General features: G+C 40.6%; 2 protein-coding genes across 52 annotated transcripts in view; one reads left to right on the top strand and one right to left on the bottom strand.

Annotated features, from left to right (window-relative positions):
• Positions 1 to 7,426, bottom strand: part of CEP57L1 (centrosomal protein 57 like 1) — a 69,574-nt gene extending 62,148 nt beyond the window's left edge. For 12 of the 50 annotated variants that reach the window (XM_063812604.1, XM_016956109.4, XM_063812590.1 and 9 more), the window contains exon 1: positions 6,415 to 6,589. Coding sequence is in view for 4 of the 50 variants with exons in the window: in XM_009451799.5 (XP_009450074.2) it covers positions 6,739 to 6,849 (111 nt within the window). In the remaining 46 variants the exon portion in view is untranslated. Of the gene's footprint in view, positions 1 to 1,696; positions 1,792 to 6,414 lie in introns of all 50 variants that reach the window. The other 38 variants (XM_054686871.2, XM_063812594.1, XM_063812601.1 and 35 more) reach the window with 19 other exon arrangements.
• SESN1 (sestrin 1) overlaps positions 7,361 to 21,217 on the top strand; it is a 106,528-nt gene continuing 92,671 nt past the window's right edge. Inside the window, exon 1 of one of the 2 annotated variants that reach the window (XM_016956098.4) lies at positions 7,361 to 8,192. In XM_016956098.4, coding sequence (XP_016811587.3) covers positions 7,914 to 8,192 — 279 coding nt within the window. In that variant the 5' untranslated portion in view covers positions 7,361 to 7,913. Of the gene's footprint in view, positions 8,193 to 15,681; positions 15,808 to 21,217 lie in introns of those variants that run through there. The other variant, XM_063812587.1, reaches the window with a different exon arrangement.

Raw genomic sequence — 21,217 nt, 5'->3', positions numbered from 1 at the left:
GGGGCGCAACAGGAACTCTCATTCATTGGTGGGAAATAGAAAATGGTACTGCTGCTTTGAAAAACAGCTGTGTGGCCGGGCGCGGTGGCTCACGCCTATAATCCCAGCACTTTGGGAGGCCGAGGCGGGCAGATCACGAGATCAGGAGATCGAGACCATCTTGGCTAACACGGTGAAACCCCGTCTCTACTAAAAATACAAAAAATTAGCCGGGCGCGGTGGCGGGCGCCTGTAATCCCAGCTACTCAGGAGGCTGAGGCAGGAGAATGGCGTGAACCCGGCAGCGGAGTTTGCAGTGAGCCGAGATGGCGCCACTGCAGTCCAGCCTGTGCGAAAGAGTGAGACTCCGTCTCAAAAAAAAAAAAAAAAGAAAAGAAAAGAAAAACAGCTGTGAGTTTCTTACAAAGCTAAACATAGGGTTACCTGAGATCCAGCAATCATATTCCTAGATGAGTTAAAAATTTATGCCCAGAAAAAGCCTGCACATAAATTTTTAGGACACTTTATTCATAATTGATAAAAACTGGAAGCAACTAAGATGTCCTTCAAAAGGTGAATAAGCAAACTGTGATATATCCATACAATGGATTATTTTTCAGTGATAAAAACAAATGAGCTCCCAAGCCATACATATAAAGACATAAAATAACTATAAATGCACATTGCTAAGTAAAGGAGCCAGTCTAAAAGGCAACATACTGCATGATTCCATGGTCCATGACCAAAGTTAGCAAAACCTCTCAATATCTGTTCCCTAATTAATTACTCTTCTAAAATGTAACTGTGAAAATTTACTGATCTAAAGAAGTTCTTCTAAATTCCATAACATCTATTGATATGTTGCAGCAAAAAAGGCAGACTGTTTTGTTTTGTTTTTTTCCTAAGACAGGGTCATACTCTGTCACCCAGACTGGAGTGCAGTGGTGCGATCTTGGCTCACTGCAACCTCTGTCTCCCAGGCTCAGGCGATTCTCCTGCCTCAGCCTCCTGAGTAGTTGGGACTAGAGGCATGTGCCATGATGCCTGGCTAATTTTTGTACTTTTAGTAGAGATGGACTTTCACCATGTTGGCCAGGATGGTCTCGAACTTCTGACCTCAGGTGATCCACCTGCCTCGGCCTCCCAAAGTGCTGGGATTACAGGTGTGAGCCACCATGCCCAGCCAAAAAGCAGACATTATGAATATAAGAACTCTGAATTAAACAATGTGAAACTGTATCACATTAAATAAAATTTTATGTGACCAGTAATTACATTTCCTAGGCTACAGATTCTGTAAACTTTCTTTCTTTCTTCTTTTTTTTTTTTTTGAGACAATCTCACTCTGTCACTCAGGCTAGAGTGCAATGGAACGAGCTCAGCTCACTGCAACCTCTGCCTCCTGGGTTCAAGCGATTCTCCTGCCTCAGCCTCCCAAGTAGCTGGAATTACAGGCGCCCACCACCATGCCTGGCTAATTTTTGTATTTTCAGTAGAGACAGGGTTTCACCGTCTTGGCCGAGCTGGTCTCAAACTCCTGACCTCAAGTGATCAGCCCACCTCAGCCTCCCAAAGTGCTAGGATTATAGGCATAAGCCACTGTGCCCGGCTTTGTTTTTTTTAGGACGAACTTTCTAACATGTTTTTATTATAATGTACCCTCGTCCATCCATTAATTACTTTGTGTTTTTGTAAATGATAGATAAATATGCCATACCTTTGAAAGTTCTGTGGCATTATATCATTCTTCCATTCATTCATTCCTTTATTCTTGCGTCACACATTTATTAAGTTTGTACTAGGTACCAGGCACTGTACTCAGAGGTAGAGATAAGATGATCAACAAAAACAAGCACAGTAGTTCCTCTTGTGTGCTTAAGCTCTACTGAAATAAACACACTTTAATCAAATCATGGCACAACTGCAAAACTAATTGGTAACATAAGAGCAACTCAAGGTTTACGGTGCAATAAGTCTATTTACAAGAAGAGTATTTAATTAGATCAGGGACACCTCTGAGAAAATGATTATTTGAGCAAAGACCTGCAAGAAGAGGAGTTAAAGACAGGCTAGAACAATCTGGACAAAGAACACAGTAAAAGAGTGCTGCATCCATACTTGCTGTCTCCCATACTCTACTAAATAAAAGTACCCATTGTTCGGCACGGTGGCTCACGCCTGTAATCCCAGCACTTTGGGAGGCCGAGGCAGGTGGATCACGAGGTCAGGAGATCGAGACCATCCTGCCCAACATGGTGAAACCCTGTCTCTACTAAAAATACAAAAATTAGCCGGGCATGGTGGCGGGTGTCCGTAGTCCCAGCTACTCAGGAGGCTGAGGCAGGAGAATCACTTGAACCCGGGAGGCGGAGCTTGCAATAAGCCCAGATAGCGCCACTGCACTCCAGCCTGGGCGACAAGAGCAAAAACTCCTTCTCAAAAATAAATAAAAATAAATAAATAAATAAATAAATAAAGTACCCATCTGGCTTTTGTACCCTTTACTCCACCAAAAGTTTCTTATCAAGATCCCAATGACCTCCATGTTGCTACATGTACTGGTCAATTATGAATCCTCATCTCATTTGACCTACAGCAACATTTAACATAACTTATTTTTCCTTCCTCCTTAATTACTTCCTTCATTTTGCTTCTAGAACACCTACTGAACAGTGGGTTTTCCTCTGTTCACTGGCTGCTCCTTCACAGTCACCTTTGCAGAGAACTCCAAATCCACCGAAACTCCATAGAATATCACTTTTGGTGATATCAACAACTGCTATCAAAACACTACTATAAAATCCAAAATTATATCTATTGCCAGATCTTTCTCCTCACTTCTGGACTCATTTATTCAACTGCCTCCTCCACCTCCACATCTCAATGTGAATTTCTTAGAGGCATCTCAAACTTAACGTGGCCAAGCTAAAATACCAACCTTTCCTCTCTCTCCCATTCACAAATCTGCAGATTTTCCCATAACAGTAAATGGCACTTCCTCCATTCTAGTTACTCAGGTTAGAAACTTTGAAGCCATTTTTGACTCTTACTCTCACACAATCTGTCAGCAAAATCTGTTGGCTATACTATCAAAATGTATCCAGATTCTGTCACCTGGATTATTACTTTAGTTTCCTAACCAGTCTCTCTGCTTCCACCCTTGCTTCCCTATGGTCTATGCTCAACACAATTTAAAAGAAATATTCACTTCAGGCCAGTTGCAGTGGCTTATGCCTCTAATCTCAGCACTTTGGGAGGCTGAGGCAGGAGGATCACTTGAGGCAATCACTTGAGGAGTTCAAGACCAGCCTGGGCAACACAGTGAGATCCTGTCTCTACAAAAAGACAAAAATTATCTCAGTTATGTAATTTCAGTTAAAAAAAAAAAAGGAAAAAATACAAAATTAGCTGGGCTTGTTGGCACGTGCCTGTAGTCCCAACTACCTGGGAGACTGAGGTGGGAGGATTACTTGAGCCCAGGAGTTCAAGGATGCAGTGAGCTATGACTATACTCCAGCCTGGGTGACATAGTCAGATTCTGTCTCAGGAAAAAAGAAAGAGGCCGGGCACGGTGGCTCACACCTGTAATCCAGCACTTTGCGAGGCTGAGGTGGGTGGATCACTTGAGGTCAGGAATTCAAGACCAGCCTGACCAACATGGTGAAAACCTGTCTCTACTAAAAACACAAAATTAGCCAGGTATGGTGGTGCATGCCTGTAATCCCAGCTACTTGGGAGGCCGAGGACAAAGAATCACTTAAACTTGGGAGGTGGAGGTTGCAGTGAGCCAAGATAGTGCTATTGCACTCCAGCCTGGGCAACAAGAGCAAAACTCCGTTGAGACAGAGGGAGAGAGAGAGAGAGAGAGAAAGAGAGAGAGAGAAAAGTAGTCATTTTTTAAAAGTCAGATCATGCCCTCATCTGCGCAAAACTCTCCAATGCTTTCCCAACCCAATTAAAAATGTTAGTCCTTTCAGTCACCTACATGTTCTCCTACCATTACTTCCTTTCTCTGTGGCCTCATGTTATTCTCCTCTTTGTACTCATTGTGCTCCAGCCACACTAGCCTTCTTGCTATTTCTCAAATGTGCACTCAGGCTCCTGCCCAAGGCCTTTGCACTAATTCTCTTCATTAGAATGCTATTTGCCCAGGCATCTACATGGTTTATTCCCTCCCCTACTTCATATCTCAATTGTCCCCTTCTGGATTATGTCTTTTCTAACAACCTTATTTAAAAGTGAACCTTGCCCCTCACATCCTGGCACTCCCCATTCCCCTTCCCAGTTGTTTTATTCTCCACTGCATTTGTCTTCATTTCATTTACTAAGTGTTTTACATATTTATTTATTATCTCTCCTCAGTAGAATGCAAGCTCTATGACAGTAGGAATTTTTATATATTGTGGTCAATGCTGTATCTTCAATGTCCTGTTATATAAAAGGGACTCAACAGAGATTTGTTGAGTAAATGCGTGGGTGAAATGGAATATGAGAACCAATGACTGAAAAATGGACTGTATGGCTGATCTGGAGAGCAACATGTGAAGTTAGTCTGAAAGAGTACCAGATGATGTCAGGCTTTATAAAGGAGTTTTGTCTTTAACAGTAGTAGGACACCACTGAATAGTTTTAACCAAGAGAAAATCTGATCAGCTCTGCAGTTTCAAAAAATCATTCTGGCAGATATAATGGAGAACTAATGGAGGAGGGTCATTGTGAATAATTGCTACTGTAGTGGTCTTGAGAGATTATCGCAGTTTGAAGACAGGTGGAGAGAAAAATATATTTGAAGGATATTTTGGGAGATAAGGTTGGCAGAACTTCATAATAATTTGGCCATAGAAGTATGAAGGGCAAGAAGAAATAAAGAATAATGTTTAGCTTTCAAATTTTCACAAGTAGATGGATAGTAGTGTCCTTTGCTGAAATAAGGAACACTGAAAAAGAATTAGATTCATAAGAGATAACTATGCATTTGGTTTTAGGCATGTTGAGTTTGAGATGCTTTTTAGATATCCAAGAAGAAATATCCAAGAGATATTGTGAAAGCTGAGAGGTGAAGCTGAATGGAGCTATTCATTTGAGAGTCATAGGTGTTGGTGAAGCCATGGGTATACATGAGATCATATTTAACTACGGCATAAAAAGGCACCCAGCCTTAAGAAACTACCCGACCCTTTATGGGCTGGATAGAGGATGAAGATCCCAAAAAGGAGATGAAAACGGAATGGTTTTTGTTTTGCTTTTCCAATCATACTCATAAGTTATTCCCTTTTTAAAATTCAGATTCAAACTAGAAGTGTCAGAATGTAACAAGGCTTTTGAAATTAGACCAATTCATCAGAACTATGCATCTATTCAAAAATAGCTCACTTACAGAAACGATGTAAAGAATTCACAATACCTGTCTCTTTGTAGCTTCTAAGTGCATCAATACACAAAAAGCACCCTTCCCGTCCCACCCCACACCGCCAACCAAGTATGCATGATTTGGCTTACTGACGTTTCCTGAAAGTACCCTATCTCTCACTCTGGGCCTTAGCATATGCTGTTCTTTTGGTCTTCATTTCCCCTGGGATGAAGATTTCCCTGACTTTCCAAGATTGGGCTAAGTCATCTCCTTCTAGACATCCCAGTGATATCATATATTATTGTAACCGTATGTCTAACAACTAGTTCCTCTAACTAGTAAGACTGTCTTTTTCATTGTTGTATACTCAGTGCCTAGCAAGATGAAATTTTTAGAATTTAGTGCAATGCAATTCTGCAATGTAAAGAATTAAAATCTACACAGATTATCAGTCCACTGATGGCCGTTCAAACCTCGACTTTTCTCAAATAATAACTTTTTAAAAGCAAACTAATTTTAAGCAAATGACTGAATCTTTTGAAAAAGTCGACTAAGTTTTGGAGACTTTTACGGTTTTGCTTTCTTTTTCCTGCTGTATCCTTAAAGCCTGCAAGAATTCCTATCTAGGAATACTGGGGATTCTTTTACGAGATGGATTTGACAACTTGCTTTCAAAGCCCTGCCTAGGATTTCATTTGACTGAGCAAATAAAGCCCAGAACATCCCTAAGCAAAGGCAAACAAAGGTGCAAATGCGCAGAGATCCCAAATCCACCCGCGTGTGTCCACAGAAAAGGGCGGAATCAGAGGCAGCAGCGCGAAGCTCCAGTTTCCACAGCATCCTTCCTTCTTGGCCTTACTTAGGCCGTTCCCTGCGACCCTTGGGATCAGGATCCCAAATCCTTGCCTCACCCACCACACCCCGCGCTTGGGCAGCTGGACTAGTCCTTCCCACGCAAGTCACTGGAAAAAGTCCTTGGACTAAGGGAGGCCACCCTAGATGGCTTTGTCTCCAAAATCCCAGAGGAAATGGAGGAAGGAAAAACCCTGTCAAGGAAAGGTGACAACCCAGCTTACAGTGCTTACCAAGCAGACGCTCTCAGTCAGCCCCTGCCACCGCTAACCGTTGGTTCGCGGGCACCCACAGGCAACGTCGCGGTGGCCCCTGGGGGTTGTAGTTTCTGTCGCAAACAAAACGCGCCGGCAGCATCGAAACTACATTCCCCACAAGTCAACGCGAAGACGTCCTTCCGACTTAAATCTGGGGTTTGGAGTAATAAAGAGGCCGTCACTACTTTTAGGGTGATCTTAAATGTAGACTCAATTTCTTCCAGGAGTCCCTTCGCGCCCTCTTTCTTTGTCGTGCTTGTTTTATGTGTGACGAAGTCTCAGTGTACTTCTACGTCTTACTTTTTCCTTCCCCTTCTCCAGGACAGAGTCCAAACGTCCGGGAACGGAAACCGCCTCAGGGCGCAAGCTTAGCGCCTCCGGGAGCGCTTGGCCCAGTTCGCAGTCACGCATGCGTAGCAGCCGGCAGTGACTGGCAGCCGCGCGCGGCGCACTTGGGGTCCGGAGGTAGCCTGCCAGAGGGCGGGGCTTTTTCCTAAGGCTTTGCCTCGGCGGGTCGCGTCTGCCTGGGCGGGGAAGAAGGCGCTGGGGCCGGGGCGGCTCCCGGTTTGTGCCGGGCGGAGAAAGGGGAGGGGCTGGGGGTGAGGACCCCGTCTCCACTCCCTGCTCCCGCCCTCTGGGCTGATCCCCACCGATGGGGCTGGGCGAAGGGCGGGCTTTGCGCCTCGGGCCCCGCGCCCCGCCAGCTCCGCGGCCCAGCCTGGCTCTCAAGGATTGCCAGGGCCGCCCTGTGCCCTCTGGCTTGGCGGTGGTGGGCGAGGGCTCAGGGATCGGAGAAGTAGCGTCTTCCCGGGGGTGCCGAATTGGCGGGGCTGGGGGACGCTTTTTTTCACCGCCGCCCGCCGAGACTACGGCTGCCCGAGACTGCCGCCCTCCGACAGCGCCCAAGCCTCCGGCCGCTGCGGCCAGTGGGCCAGGGTTCGGCGAGCCTTCCCTGCCGGCGCCGGCCGGCTGCTGAGGCGCTGGGAGGAGCTGCGGAGGGCGGGGACTGGTGTCGGAGAAGGGGCGGGGTGGGAACGCCGGAGAGAACCCGGTGGCTGCACAGACAAAAAAGCCCCGAATGGCTGGAGGGCGTTCGACTGTTAACAGCCTTTTGGGGCAGAGCACGGATTTGACAGCTCCACAACGTGAGGATATCCACTGACCCCGCGAGACGGAGGAGAACGCTTCCCCGAAATTCTCTGCCCACCAAAGCCAGCGCTGCAAGGTTGCAACTTTCCAACTTTGTTTTTCCAGAAAGAAGACTGCCCTTTCGTGTACAAGGAGAGGGTGAGAGGGTGATCTAGCTTGTAGATCGGCTGAAGGCACCAGTGGTTCCAAATGTCACCCAGATGTGTGTTTTCATGACGATTTGATTTCTCTGATTTTATTTTTACGTTTTTCATTTTAAAAATACAAAGCAATTTTTTGGGGCATGCTGAAAGGTAACTGAAGACCGCAAAGGAAAAACTATTGTCATGGCTGAAGGAGAGAATGAAGTGAGATGGGATGGACTCTGCAGCAGAGATTCAACTACTAGGGAGACAGCACTGGAAAATATTAGGCAAACCATTTTGAGGAAAACCGAGTATCTTCGTTCGGTGAAAGAAACACCTCATCGTCCATCAGACGGGCTTTCAAATACCGAGTCTTCGGATGGGTTGAATAAGCTACTTGCTCATCTGCTTATGCTTTCTAAGAGGTGTCCCTTCAAAGATGTGAGAGAGAAAAGTGAGTTTATTCTGAAGAGCATCCAGGTAAGGAAGAGCATTTTAAATACAACTATGTCTCTAGTACAGTTAAATTTTACTTGCCGTTATTCACGTTGTGTTTGTTTCTATTAGGTTGTTATGTAAACTTTTATTATGAGTTTACACCTTTAGAGTGTTCTGTAAGTAAACAAGTAGTGTTTTTCTAGAGTTTTAGGCAGAAACTGCTTTGCTCCTGGAAGAATATATGAAACTACAGTTAATTCCAAGTAAATACTTGTTTTTCCTTATATTTCTTTTTACATGTTGTTGGAAAATGTAGCCAGTGTTTTTTTTTTCACATTGTCACAGTGTTCTGAGTGTAAAGGCTCACATTTAAAAGCCTCTAAAATGATAAAGGATATTAAATGTTTCCTAGTCAGCCTGTTCAAGATAATTGGTGGAACAATTTTCTCTTATTTTTAAAAACAAAACAAACCAGGATGTGTTCTCTAAATGCAACCTCTCTTTTTTCAAAAAGAGAATTATATAAAATAATAAAAACCTATCTTAAAAGAAGCTAACATCTTCATGTTGAAAAGGTGGACCCAGGTGGGGTATTTGATAGAAACACTTTTATGGCAAATTGCTCAACTAGCTTTCTCTGTGTTTGCCTGAATTGTTTCTTTTTCACATGTGTAGCTATTTAAGATATGAGTGCAGCAGGTTAAAAATATTATAGTTTTTCCTCCATTTCGTTCATAATTTATCCTGTTTTATTACAAGGTGTCTTAGAATACTTTTTTAAAGTTTTTAGATATTGACAATATTCAGCAACACCTTATATATGCTTGTCAATCTTTACATTTCTCAATCCACCTGTGTTGTCCAAAGTCCTGTATGAGAGATTTTTAAAATTTAAAATGTACTTGGGTAACTATGTAAGTTAAAAGTGACAGTTTTTATATACTGGCTTGAATTTAGTTTAAAGCAACAGAAAAATAATATCCACAAAATGAAGACTGTATTTAAGATCTTGGGATATTTCTTCTCACTAACACTTTGGAAACAATTGTTACAATTCAGAGTTACCCGAGAGGAGTTAATATACTAGGTAACTGAAGTTTACCCTTTGAAACACAAAAAGTTATTTCTCTATCTTCTAGACTGTAGTGACTGTAACAACCATTTTTGTCCATAATGGGGTCATCATTATGCATATCAACTATTGTTGTGCAGCAAAGGGTGGAGGACTGACTATATGATCCATTAGTTTTTATATTTTTGTGTGTAATTTTTATAGTTTTTCTGTTCTTTCCTTTGCCGTCAGGATACTTGACTTTGGTCTCTTCCTGATCTTTCATTTTGCTGCTTAATTCATATTGGAATGGGAAACCAGATAACCAATCGTGTTAAGAGTTATATTGAAAATAAAAGTAAGCAGGCTCTGGGGAGCATAGTATCAAAGGATTTCAATATAATGATAAATAAGTGGGTACTGGAGTCAGAGTTGGGCTCAAATTCCACTCCTTTACTAATGTCCTTGCCTGTAACCTTGGGCAAATTCCTTGACCTTTCTTAGCTTGGATTTCCACATCTGTAAAATGGGAATAACAACACAGAGCTCTTGTGGGAATTAAATCAGATGTAAAGTACTCTGGTATATATAGCAGATGCTCCTCTCCTTTTCATAAGTGAAATACATAGACTATGCGATATATATTTCAAGACTCTTTCATCCTGCAAAAGGACTCAGGAATTTCCTGGGAAGGTTCCCTATAGACTTATACTCTTTTTTTTCCATCTCTGCATCTATTGTACAATTATAAAAGGCAATTTACTTATATTGTGTTATAAGCACATGCTTTTGTGTCTGTCTCCCATAGGAAGGCTATGAGTTCTTAAGAGTACTGGCTGGGACCTGGAAGCTACTAAATAAATATCCAGTGGATGAACAAATTTATACTTTCTTTCTGTTTTTCATCAGTAGTCTGAATAGATGAAGTTTTCAGTTTAGGGAGTTTCCACCCCAGCATCATTCATTTATGCTTGCAGTTATGCAACAAATGTTTATTGAACTCCTGCTGAATGTCATTCTGAGAACTGAGGACCAGTGGTAACAATTTTGACATCATACCAAAGGGAAACAGACCATAAAGAAGTAAACAAATATAAAATTTAATTTTAGATAGTAAGGGAAAGCTTTCCTGAGGCAATGACATTTAAGCAGAGACATGATAAATGAATAAATATTATCCATGTAAAGGTGAGATTTGTGAGGGGACATTCCGGACATAGGGAACGGTATGTATGAAGGCCTCATGACAAGGAGAGCAGATGAGTTCTAGGAGCTGAAAGTAATGCAATATGGCTGGGGCAGACAGTTTGAGGGTGGCGTGAATAGCTTAAGAGGACATACTCTGGAGTTTGGCAGACCTGGCTCCGATACTGTCATGTGTCTCTTAATGACGGTGATACACTCTGAGAAATGCATCGTTAGGTGGTATCATATTTGTTTGAACATCATAGGGTGAAATCACACAAACCTAGATACTACACACCTAGGCTATGTGTTATATAGCCTGTTGTTTCTAGGCTACAAACCCGTACAGCGTGTCACTGTACTGAATACGCTTTGGCAATTGTAATGCAATGGTAAGTATTTGTGTATCTAAACAGAGAAAAGGTAGAGTAATAATATAGAATTACAATTGACCCTTGAACAGCATAGGTTTGAACTGCATGAGTCCACTTATAGGAAGATTATTTTTTCAATAGAAGTTATACTAAGTTGGGCGGGGTGGCTCACACCTGTAATCCCAGCACTTTGGAAGGCTGAGGTGGAAAGATCTCCTGAGGTCAGGAGTTGGAGACCAGCCTGAACAACATAGCAAGACCCATCTCTACAAAAAGTCAAGAAAAAAAAATTAGCTGGGTGCAGTGGAGCACACCTGTAGTACCAGCTATTCAGGAGGCTAAGGCAGGAGGATCGCTTGAGCCCAAGAGTTCGAGGTTGCAGTGAGCTGTGATTGTCTCATTGCCCTCCAGCCCTCTGGCGACAGAGCAAAACCCTGTTTCAAACAAACAAACAAACAAACAAAAGTTACACTTGAGTATGCCTGCCTCTTCTGCCTCTCCTTCTGCCTATTCCACCTCTATCACCCCTGAGATAACAAGACCAACCCCTCCTCTTGATCCTCCTCCTCAGTGTACTCAAAGTGAAGACCGTAAGAATGAAGATCTTCATGATTATCCACGTCCACTTAATGAATGGTAAATATATGATCTCTTCATTATGATTTTCTTAATAACATTTTCTTTTCTCTAGCTTATTTTATTGTAAGAATACAGTATATAATATGTATAACATACAAAATATGTGTTAATTGACTGTTTATATTATCAGTAAGGTTTCCAGTCAACAGTAGGCTATTGTTGGCTAAGTTTGGAGGGAGTCAAAAGTTAAACACAGATTTTCAACTGTGTGGAGGGTTGGCCCCCTAACCCCCTTGTTGTTCAAAGGTCAAGTGTGTAATCTTATGAGGCCACTGTTGCATATGGGGGTCCATCATCAGCTGAAATGTTATGCAGTATGGGACTGTACTTTATTAACTCTACAACTTTGAATAAGTTACATAATCTCTCCTTGATTCAGTTTCCTCATCTGCAAAATGAGCATTATGCTTATGGTTCCTGCCTCACAATGTTGCTGTGAGAATAAAATAAATGATGTTTGCAAAGCATAGCACAGTGCCTAGCATAAAAGAAATGCTCAGTTAATGTTAGGTATGCCTGCTATTACTAGGCAGAAACCAGATCCCAGAGGGGCTTATAGGCTATTTAAGGGTTGTGGACTTTATCATAGAAATAATGGAAGCCACTGGGGGATTTTGAGCAAGGTAGTATAGTGATTGATAGTGTGTCAGAAGGATCACTCCAGAGAATGGATTTCCATGGTCAAAAGTGGATGTGTGACATCAATTAGGAGGTTGTCCTACTAGCCTATGACAAAAGTGATAGTGGACTAGGATGTGAGGTAGGGCAGGAGGGAGTGGAAAAAATTAAAATGGGTCTGATAGATGTCAAGGAGTTAGAAACCACAGGATATAGTATTTAGTTGGATTTAGAAGATGAGGAAAATAACAAAATTAAGCATGGCTCTAAAGTTTTTGGCTTGAGGTACTTGGTGAATTGTGCAATTGTTTTCTGAGACAAAAGAGTGGCAGGGGGTCAATTTAGGGGAAAAATGACTGCTGTTTTAGACATGTTGAGTTTAAGTTGCCTATGAGACATCCAAGTAGAAATAGCTCCTAAATGAATTTCTGCCCCCGATACCGCTGTTCTAGTTCTGTCACTGCTATGTCTCCTTCTCCAGATTAAACTCACCCTCCACTTTTATATCTATCCTCCACATAGCTGTAGAGCCATTTATCTAAAATGAAAATCTATGTAACTTTACTGGCAAAAGCCCTTTAGAATAGAATTGAATTTAAACTTCTTAATGTCATATAGTACCCAGCATTATCTGGCTTTCACTTACCTCTCCAGCTTCACTGCCTACCATTTTAGCATCAGCCTCACATGAGAAAGCAAATATTAATTCAAATGTAGCACTCGATAATGCTTTCTGTTATTCATTAGTAAAGCAGCAAAAGCTGTGGTGCATATGCAATTTCTGCAGCTGCTCCTGAAAGCCCTTAATTGCTATAGGTCAGCTAAAAGGGCTATAGTTGGCAAGGGAGAAATGATGACAAGGTGGTAGAATGAATTCAATTCCAAGCAGCTAAATCTGTTAAAAAAAAAAAAAAATGGACACATTGGGAGATAGCATCTTTTGTTTATACCCCAGTTCTCAATTTATTGATTCCACATCAGCATGTTTAAATATATTCACATTTTTGAATATATTTAAACATATTCTGTTTAAATATATTTAAACATATTCTGGTCCAGGCAGGCACTGTACTTAGGACTTGAAGATCAGTAAGAGTTGTTTCCTGCTTTTGAAGAAGGTTTTCTATTCTCATCCAAGGCTTTATACTGGGTTTTTAAAGAAACTTTAAAAAGAAGAATTACACCTTTTGATACTCTTGATTCTCTAAACAAAGGAATGGGAGTATTAATACTGGCCCACTTTCCTAATATAGTCTACTGGTGAACTATAGTCTTGATGATACATGTAATTAAGGAGGAAAATATGAGAGCACATATGTATCAAAAGATTTTGAGGCCTATCCAGAATAGCCAAGTACTTTTCCAAGAATGGTCATTTGGTCATTTTCATAAGTTTGCCAGCAATCAATATTGTCTGAAAGTAAATTGGCTTAAGATAGAAAATTTAGAATAAGCAACAAAATACTTATCTTTGGTAAGTGGGGTGGTGGAGGCTTTCATTTAGTAAAGTGATTATTACCCCCCCACCTCCAGGAGAAATGAAACTTTCGTTGCTGGGTAGGATGCACATTTATAGCTGTTAGAGTTACAGTTGGAGTTGCAGTATCTAGTTGCTATCCAATTGAGTAATAAATAGATTGAAAATTTAACAATAAGTTTATTATTTCACATAATAAGTCTGGAGGTTGGCAGTTCCAAGCTTGATTGATTCATTGGCTCAACTACATTACTTGTCTGCTTTCTTTTTTTTGTTCTCCTTCCTCAGCATAGCAAATGATGTCTCCATTCCTACAGCATGCTATTCCAGGCACCATGTGCAGACATGACTATCTGCAGCTAAGAAGAAAAGAGTTTCTTCCCACGTCTCTCTCTCGGGGAAGAAAAGCTTTCCCAGAAACCCTCTAGCAGACTTCCTCTCAGTTTCTATTGACTGGGATTGGGTCACATGCCCTTTTCTAAGCCAGTCATTGATGAGGAAATTGGGCATTTCTATTTTTGGTTTGGACTAATCAGCATTCAGCCCCTAAGGACCAGGAGACCCGCCCCCTGCCCCCCCATCACTTGAACAGAAAATTTCTCAATGAGGAGAAGCAGTACAGAAGGCAGTCAGGCCTAATTAGAGGCTTCCATTAAAACTGCATGTGTATCTAACTAGATAATATATCACTTGGTCTATTTATAATTTGGATCCGATTAGATTAGAAGCATACTTAATTCATTTTTAGTGGGGCTATAAAATATAACAGATTGGAGACATTCTAGAAGCAGATTTGGTCTTTTTAAATGATTGTTTTGTTTTGATTTTTTTTTTAACTGCCATTTAGTGAGAGCCAAAAGTCTAAGGTAGTGCATGTCAAACATTCACTGCTGACTCTTAGATATCACAGCAAATATGAGAGTCCTCTTTCAATATTTACACTAAGCTTCTCTCTTCCATACCACTATTTTCTGGCCTTTCTTATTTTATTGATACATTGTGAACTCGGTCCCTTTCCCTCAGAAAGCCTTGTGGCTTACTTCTCATTGCCTCCTCTCATTCGTGTCTTTGACCACTTTCCTTCCTTGGTTTTGAGGCTCAGAGAATATTCTTTATTCTCAGGTTTTCTGTCCTTCTTTGGATAAAGAATGTGAAGAAACTGAAGGCAAATCTTTAACTTTTTTTTTTCTAAATTGTTTGAAGACAGAGCCAATTTTTTTTAACTTTCTGACTTACAGGAGGAATCATATCTGTACTATCTATACTCAGTGTCTTCTTTATAATATATAAATACATCCTGTCCTATGTTTTGACTCTTCAGAAAGATCAAAATTAACAACAGTACTCTTTATGTTTTCAGATTTCGTCTATTTTATTTTATTTATTTTTGTTTATTTATTTATTTTGAGATGCTGTCTTGCTCTGTCGCCCAGGCTGTAGTGCAGTGGCACGATCTTGGCTCACTGCAACCTCTGCCTCCCGGGTCAAGCGATTCTCCTGCCTCAGCCTCCTGAGTAGCTGGGATTACAGGTGGGCGCCACCACGCCCAGCTAATTTTTCTATTTTTAGTGGAGACAGGGTTTCACCATGTTGGCCAGGCTGGTCTTGAACTCCTGACCTTGTGATCCACCCATCTCGGCCTCCCAAAGTGCTGGGATTACAGGCATGAGCCACGGTGCCCGGCCTGATTTCATCTATTTTATTCCTGTTGGAGTGCCCCCATTGGCCTCTAACATGAAAAAAACTGATTCATTTAAAAAATATTTTTCTAACATAGTTATTTTGTTTACAAATGGGATATAGTATTTTGTACAAAGATGTTAAACACTTGCATAGTAAATTTTACTTTAAGATCATGGGTTGTTCATGACATCGTGAAGGATCCTCTAAAACAATGGTGGCTTAATTAGAATTTTTTCTCATTTTCAACACTTTGTGTCTTTAAAGGTGCTGTATGTGCAGACCATTCATGAAGTAAAAGAATTAGAAAGTAGGTGTACTGTTGTCTTTGTTTAGAGTTATATTTATTTTTCTCTTGATAAGCCATTAGAAATTTGCAAAATATCTTTTTACCATTGAATAGGTAATTAATAATTCAAACTGCTAACTTAAGGATTGTTGAAACTTTGGTCTGACAGAATGTAGCTGTGGAATCTTGGGTATAATAAAGGATTCTTTTTGTTTTTTGAGATGGAGTCTCACTCTGTTGCCCAGGCTGGAGTGCAGTGGCATGATCTTGGCTGTCTGCAACCTCCACCTCCCGGGTTCAAGCAGTTCTCCCTGCCTCAGCCTCCCGAGTAGCTGGGATTACAGGTATGCACCACCACACCCAGCTAGTTTTTAGTAGAGATGGGGTTTCACCATGTTGGCCAGACTGGTCTTGAACTCCTGACCTTAAGTGATCTGCCTGCCTTGGCTTCCCAAAGTGCTGGGATTGCAGGTGTGAGCCACCGTGCCCGGCCTACTACAGGATTCTTAATCACTTAAAATTTTAATAAAATGGGCACTACTTTGGGTTGTGTATTAATCATGAAGAATTTTATAACTTAAAAATAGTCAATGTTTATGTTGTAGCAAATTAGCATGGACTGGAAGGAACCATAGACATGAGAAAAATCTTAGAACTTGTGGAAGAACAGAGTTGATGCTGGTCAGGGAGGGCAGCATGCTTAAAGTGCTTAGAAGGATGAAAGTGCTGCTGGAAGTACATCAGCACCAAGCAAGCTTTGCCACCAATTCTAATCTCTGCTTTGTCAGAATTTCTCAAATCAGTTTATTTTTTCACACGATGGTAAAATATCTAAATTTTTAAATAGAAGTCAGTGGAAAATAGGGTTTACTTTGACACATTGTTTCTAGCTCACATTTACTACATTAAGTGAGAAAGATTTGAAATGACCTTAAAGAAATTACTTAGTACTTTAATTAGGCTGGCAGAATATACTCAGGAAATCAGATTTCAAGGATTCTTCAGAATATTTGGTGATTGTATTTCTGTGTGTGTGTGTGTGTGTGTGTGTGTGTGTGTGTGTGTGTGTGACGGAGTCTCACTCTGTCGCCTAGGCTGGAGTGCAGTGGCGCGACCTCGGCTCACTGCAAGCTCCGCCTCCGGGGTTCACGCCATTCTCCTGCCTCAGCCTCCCAAGTAGCTGGGACTACAGGTGCCCGCCACCAGACCCAGCTAATTTTTTGTATTTTTAGTAGAGACGGGATTTCACCATGATAGCCAGGATGGTCTCGATCTCCTCACCTTGTGATCTGCCTGCCTCGGCTTCCCAAAGTGCTGGGATTACAGGCATAAGCCGCTGCGCCTGGCCGGTGATTGTATTTCTAGGGGCATTGACACACTAGAAATTTAGGTATGAAATCCTTAGCTAGATAGTCACACTATGGGAACATTATTTTTATGCTTGTTTTTTTTTTTTCTGTTGGTTGCTACACTGATAAGCCAGTGTCAATAAAGATACATGTACCATAAAGTTACTGTATAAAAGAAAAAAAAACTTTAAAAGATGCTTGTTTTTTTAAAAGTGCGTTTTTCGCTGGAGACACTTTGAGAGTTTCTGTAGGATGACTATTAGGAGCATTTATTAGATTTTCCCAGTTGGTATTTTATTATTAAAATCTGTCTATTACGAGTAGACTCACAGTTTGTGGCATACTTTTCAAATAAATAGATTAAAAACAACCTTTAGTTTGTAACAAAAAAATTCATGTTAAATTTGGCAACATAATAATTATCTGTCTTCTCATGTTCTAATGTCTTTTATATAAAGAAATCTGATAGATTGTAATGAAATAGGGAATTACCTTGGAAAAACTAGATACTTTTAGCTTTATATTTTACATAAATATTACCTTATTTTTAATTTTAAAATTTAGAGGTCTTCTTAGAATTATAAATTCTTTCATTTATTATAAAATCACCTTAGGACAATTCCTAAGCTTTTATTTATTTTTTGTTTGTTTGTTTTGTTTTCTTTTGTTTTGTTTTTGTTTTGAGACCGACTGTCGCTCTTGTTGCCCAGGCTGGAGTGCAATGGCGTGATTTCAGCTCACTGCAGCCTCCCCCTCAGGGTTCAAACGATTCTCCTGCCTCAGCCTCCCAAGTGGCTGGGAATACAGGCGCCCGCCACGATGCCCGGCTATATTTTTAGTAGAGATGGGGTTTCACCATGTTGGCCAGGCTGGTTTCCAACCCCTGACCTCAAGTGAACCGCCTGCCTCGGCCTCCCAAAGTGCTAGGATTACAGGCGTGAGCCACTGTGCCTGGCCTAATTCCTAAGCTTTTAAACAATACTAAAGGGAAAAAAATTTATGACATGAGCTTTGTGGTTTATATTACCCAAATAAACTTTAATATGTATATATAATCATTCATTGAATATACATATTCATTTAGTGAATAGTATTAATTTAGTATTTTAACTTAAAAGTTGTTTAAATTGACAAACTGACAAATATATATGCCTTGAAAAATTAACCATATGGGTAGAATAATTTTTACTTTTATTGTAATATTCAGTAAAGTCTAATTAGAATCTTTACCTTACTAAAAGTGAGCATTTACTGTTCTGATACCTCTGTGTTTGACAAGCACTGCACACTTGTCTTTAAATTTTACATGATTTCATTTTCTAGCTAGTTGGCAGGTGCTAGCTGTCTATAATTATAACTGAGTAATTTTTCAAATGCTATTCATAGCCTAAACACAGCAAGAAATTCTTCCAATCATGTGATAAAAACTGAGCCTTGCAAAATAGTGGTAGAGTGATATGTTCAATGGTACCGAAGGACATATTTAAGAGAAGCCTTTCAAAAGTAAAAAGTAATTTAAATGTTAGGGAGACAGGTTTTCTCACAGTGTAAGATCTCTCAAAGTCATTGATAGTGATTATACCTCAAATTAAGATGTATCTACTTTCTCATTGAACAAGTTAAGGTATACATTGACTGACTTAAATTATAACATATGACCTTTGTTGATGACAGTCATTCTGAGTATGAAAAATTGAAATTTTATTGAGACAATGTAAATTTTACCATTGAATCATTTCTTCTCATTTCATTCATTAGATTTGTGTATGTGTGTATATCTACTATCTGCCAAACCCTATGCTTATCTATTTTTTGACATGGGAAAGAAAAGGCTATGTATTTCACTTAAGTTTAATAAAGGTTATACTTTAAAAAACAAAAGAAACTTTTTATTTCTGATTTACTTTATTTCCTAACCATCTATTCTAAGTATCCACAGTCTCACTTTGACTAGAGATCTTACTTCAGAATAGTGTAAAGGTCATGTTGAATTTTCTTACTGGCCATGTGCTCATGAATAAATTAACCTCTACAGTCTCAGTTTCCTCATCTAGTAATTGACATTTTATTATCTCCCTTGTGGTCAGTTTCCTCATCTAGTAATTGACATTTTATTATCTCCCTTGTGGTATGGTTCTAAAAATTAAGAGATGACATTGGTAAACCATTTTGTAAACTTTAGTATACTGTACAAATTTAACTGTGAATAAACTCTTTGAACCTTTGTTTACTTATCTGTAAAATAATAATAATACTTCATACAGTGGGTTTGAGAATTATTTGAACGTGTAAAGCATGTAGAAGTAAACCTAACACATAGTAAGTGCACAACAAATATTGATGATGATTGTGATGGTGATGATAATGATGCATTTGATCTAGATCTTCCATCTAATGAGTCAAACTTGAAACTGCCATTAGTTTAGAAATGGATACGCTTGATTTTTACGTGATTGACTTTCATACATCCCGCACTTTATCCACATGTATTGAAAATCCCTAATTGCCTTTTGTACATTAAATTCCATTTTAATACATCGTGTCATAGGGTACCACTGCCCCAGTGTAAGTGTTAGTAGTTGCCCAAAGTGACAGCAGATCTGGAGCAACCAGCCCTTCATTGGAGTCCAGCATCATTCTGGTATGCCAGCATGGCACCAGCAGGGAGAGGTTGCAGAGAGGCAGCTGCATGGATCATCCAGGTGATCAAGTGCACATGGAGAGACCCATGGCCAAAGTTTGTGCTTCAGTACCTGGACAGCATTGGAGGATAATGGTCAAGACCATGGGCTGTGAAGTTAGTCAGACCGGGTTTAAGTCCTGCTCTGCCAAACTGTGTGACTGGGCAAGTTACATAACCTCCTTAAGCCTCAGTTCCCTTACAGAGTTATGAGCAATGCTTACTGGAACCCAGTAAGCACTCAGTGAATGTGAGTACTTAGTATTCTATTCTGCCTCCTTCCTCTAGGGGAGGAAATAGGAAGTTGAGCCCTCTAGCACTATATGCCCTTAGAGCCCCCAAGTCTCCAGCCAACTGAGAAAGTTTTAAGCTACTTTGAAGGTTCATTGGTCCTAGGGGAAATAGTGCCTCTAGGAACTACAAGGATTTTATAAATATTGTTTTAGCTCTCTGGGAACTGGATTTCCCTTACACTGAGTTAGTCTCTTATTTCACTTATAAACATTTAACTTTCAACGTGTCTTCAGGGACACATAATATAGGAAAGCAAGTGATTGTTTGTATGCCGGTATTGCCAGTGAGCAACCGAATACTCTGCTCCTGGTTGATTCATGTCTAGTACTCCAAGCAAGTTATCTACTACAGAAGTTTCTTTCCTTGACGGTCTAATGAGGACATTAGAGCTGCCCTATCAGTGTTTCTACTGTGCTTCCCCCAATGGGAGCTTGACATACTAAGCAGAAAGTCTTCAAAACAGTGCTTTCTGTATCAGACAGCCTGATATAATTTAGAAGAAAGGAACTAAGCAAGGTTGAATTTGCTTGGTAATATCTGGCAGGTGTCTTTGGGGCTCCTGCTGAGCTCCCAATGCCTGCCTCTTTTATCTTCTGTGAATTGGGGTGGATGGGAGGGGAGGGGCAGAGGTGGCACCAGACTTTCCTGTCTGCTTTAAAATGTGCCATGGGATTGGAATCAAGTTGTCTTAAAGAGCCATTAGCAGTCTGTATGCTTTTGAAAACAAGAAGAAAAGGCATTCTGTATGCCACACCTAACCCTTAGCCCTTTTCATGTAATAATTCATTCAACCTTCCCAACATTGTATGAGTAGACATTTTTATTCCCATTTTATCTGTCAAGAAAAAACAAGGCCCAGATGGGTTAAAAACTTGCCCAAGTTATCATAGCTAATGCAAGTTGAATATGTCTTATCCAAAATGCTTAAGACCAGGCTGGGCACCATGACTCACACCTGTGATCCCAGGGTTTTGTTGGATTGCTTGAGCCCAGAGTTCAACACCTGCTTGGGCAACATGGTGAGACCTCATCTCTACAAAAAATACAAACATTAGCTGGGCATGGTGGTGCATGCCTGTGGTCCCAGTTCCTTGGGAGGTAAAGTAGGAGGATTGCTTGAGCCCAGGAGGTCAAGGCTGCAGTAAGTCAAGATTGCACCACTGCACTCCAGCCTGGGCAACAGAGGGAGGCCCTGTTTCAAAACAGAACAAAATGCTTGGGACCAGAAGTGTTTCAGATTTCAGATTTTTTTTTTTTTTGATTTTGGAATATTTGCATATGTATAATGAGATATCTTCGGGACGTAACCCAAATCTAAACACAAAATATATCTGTTTCATATATACCTTATCACATAATCTGAAGGTAATTTTTATGCAATACTTTGAATAATTTTGTGCATGAAATAGTCTGTATTAAGTACTTGTGTGT

This window comes from Pan troglodytes, chromosome 5 (genome assembly GCF_028858775.2).
Source record: "Pan troglodytes isolate AG18354 chromosome 5, NHGRI_mPanTro3-v2.0_pri, whole genome shotgun sequence".
NCBI classification, from domain to species: Eukaryota; Metazoa; Chordata; class Mammalia; order Primates; family Hominidae; genus Pan; species Pan troglodytes.
This window is presented reverse-complemented; position numbering and strand designations above follow the sequence as displayed.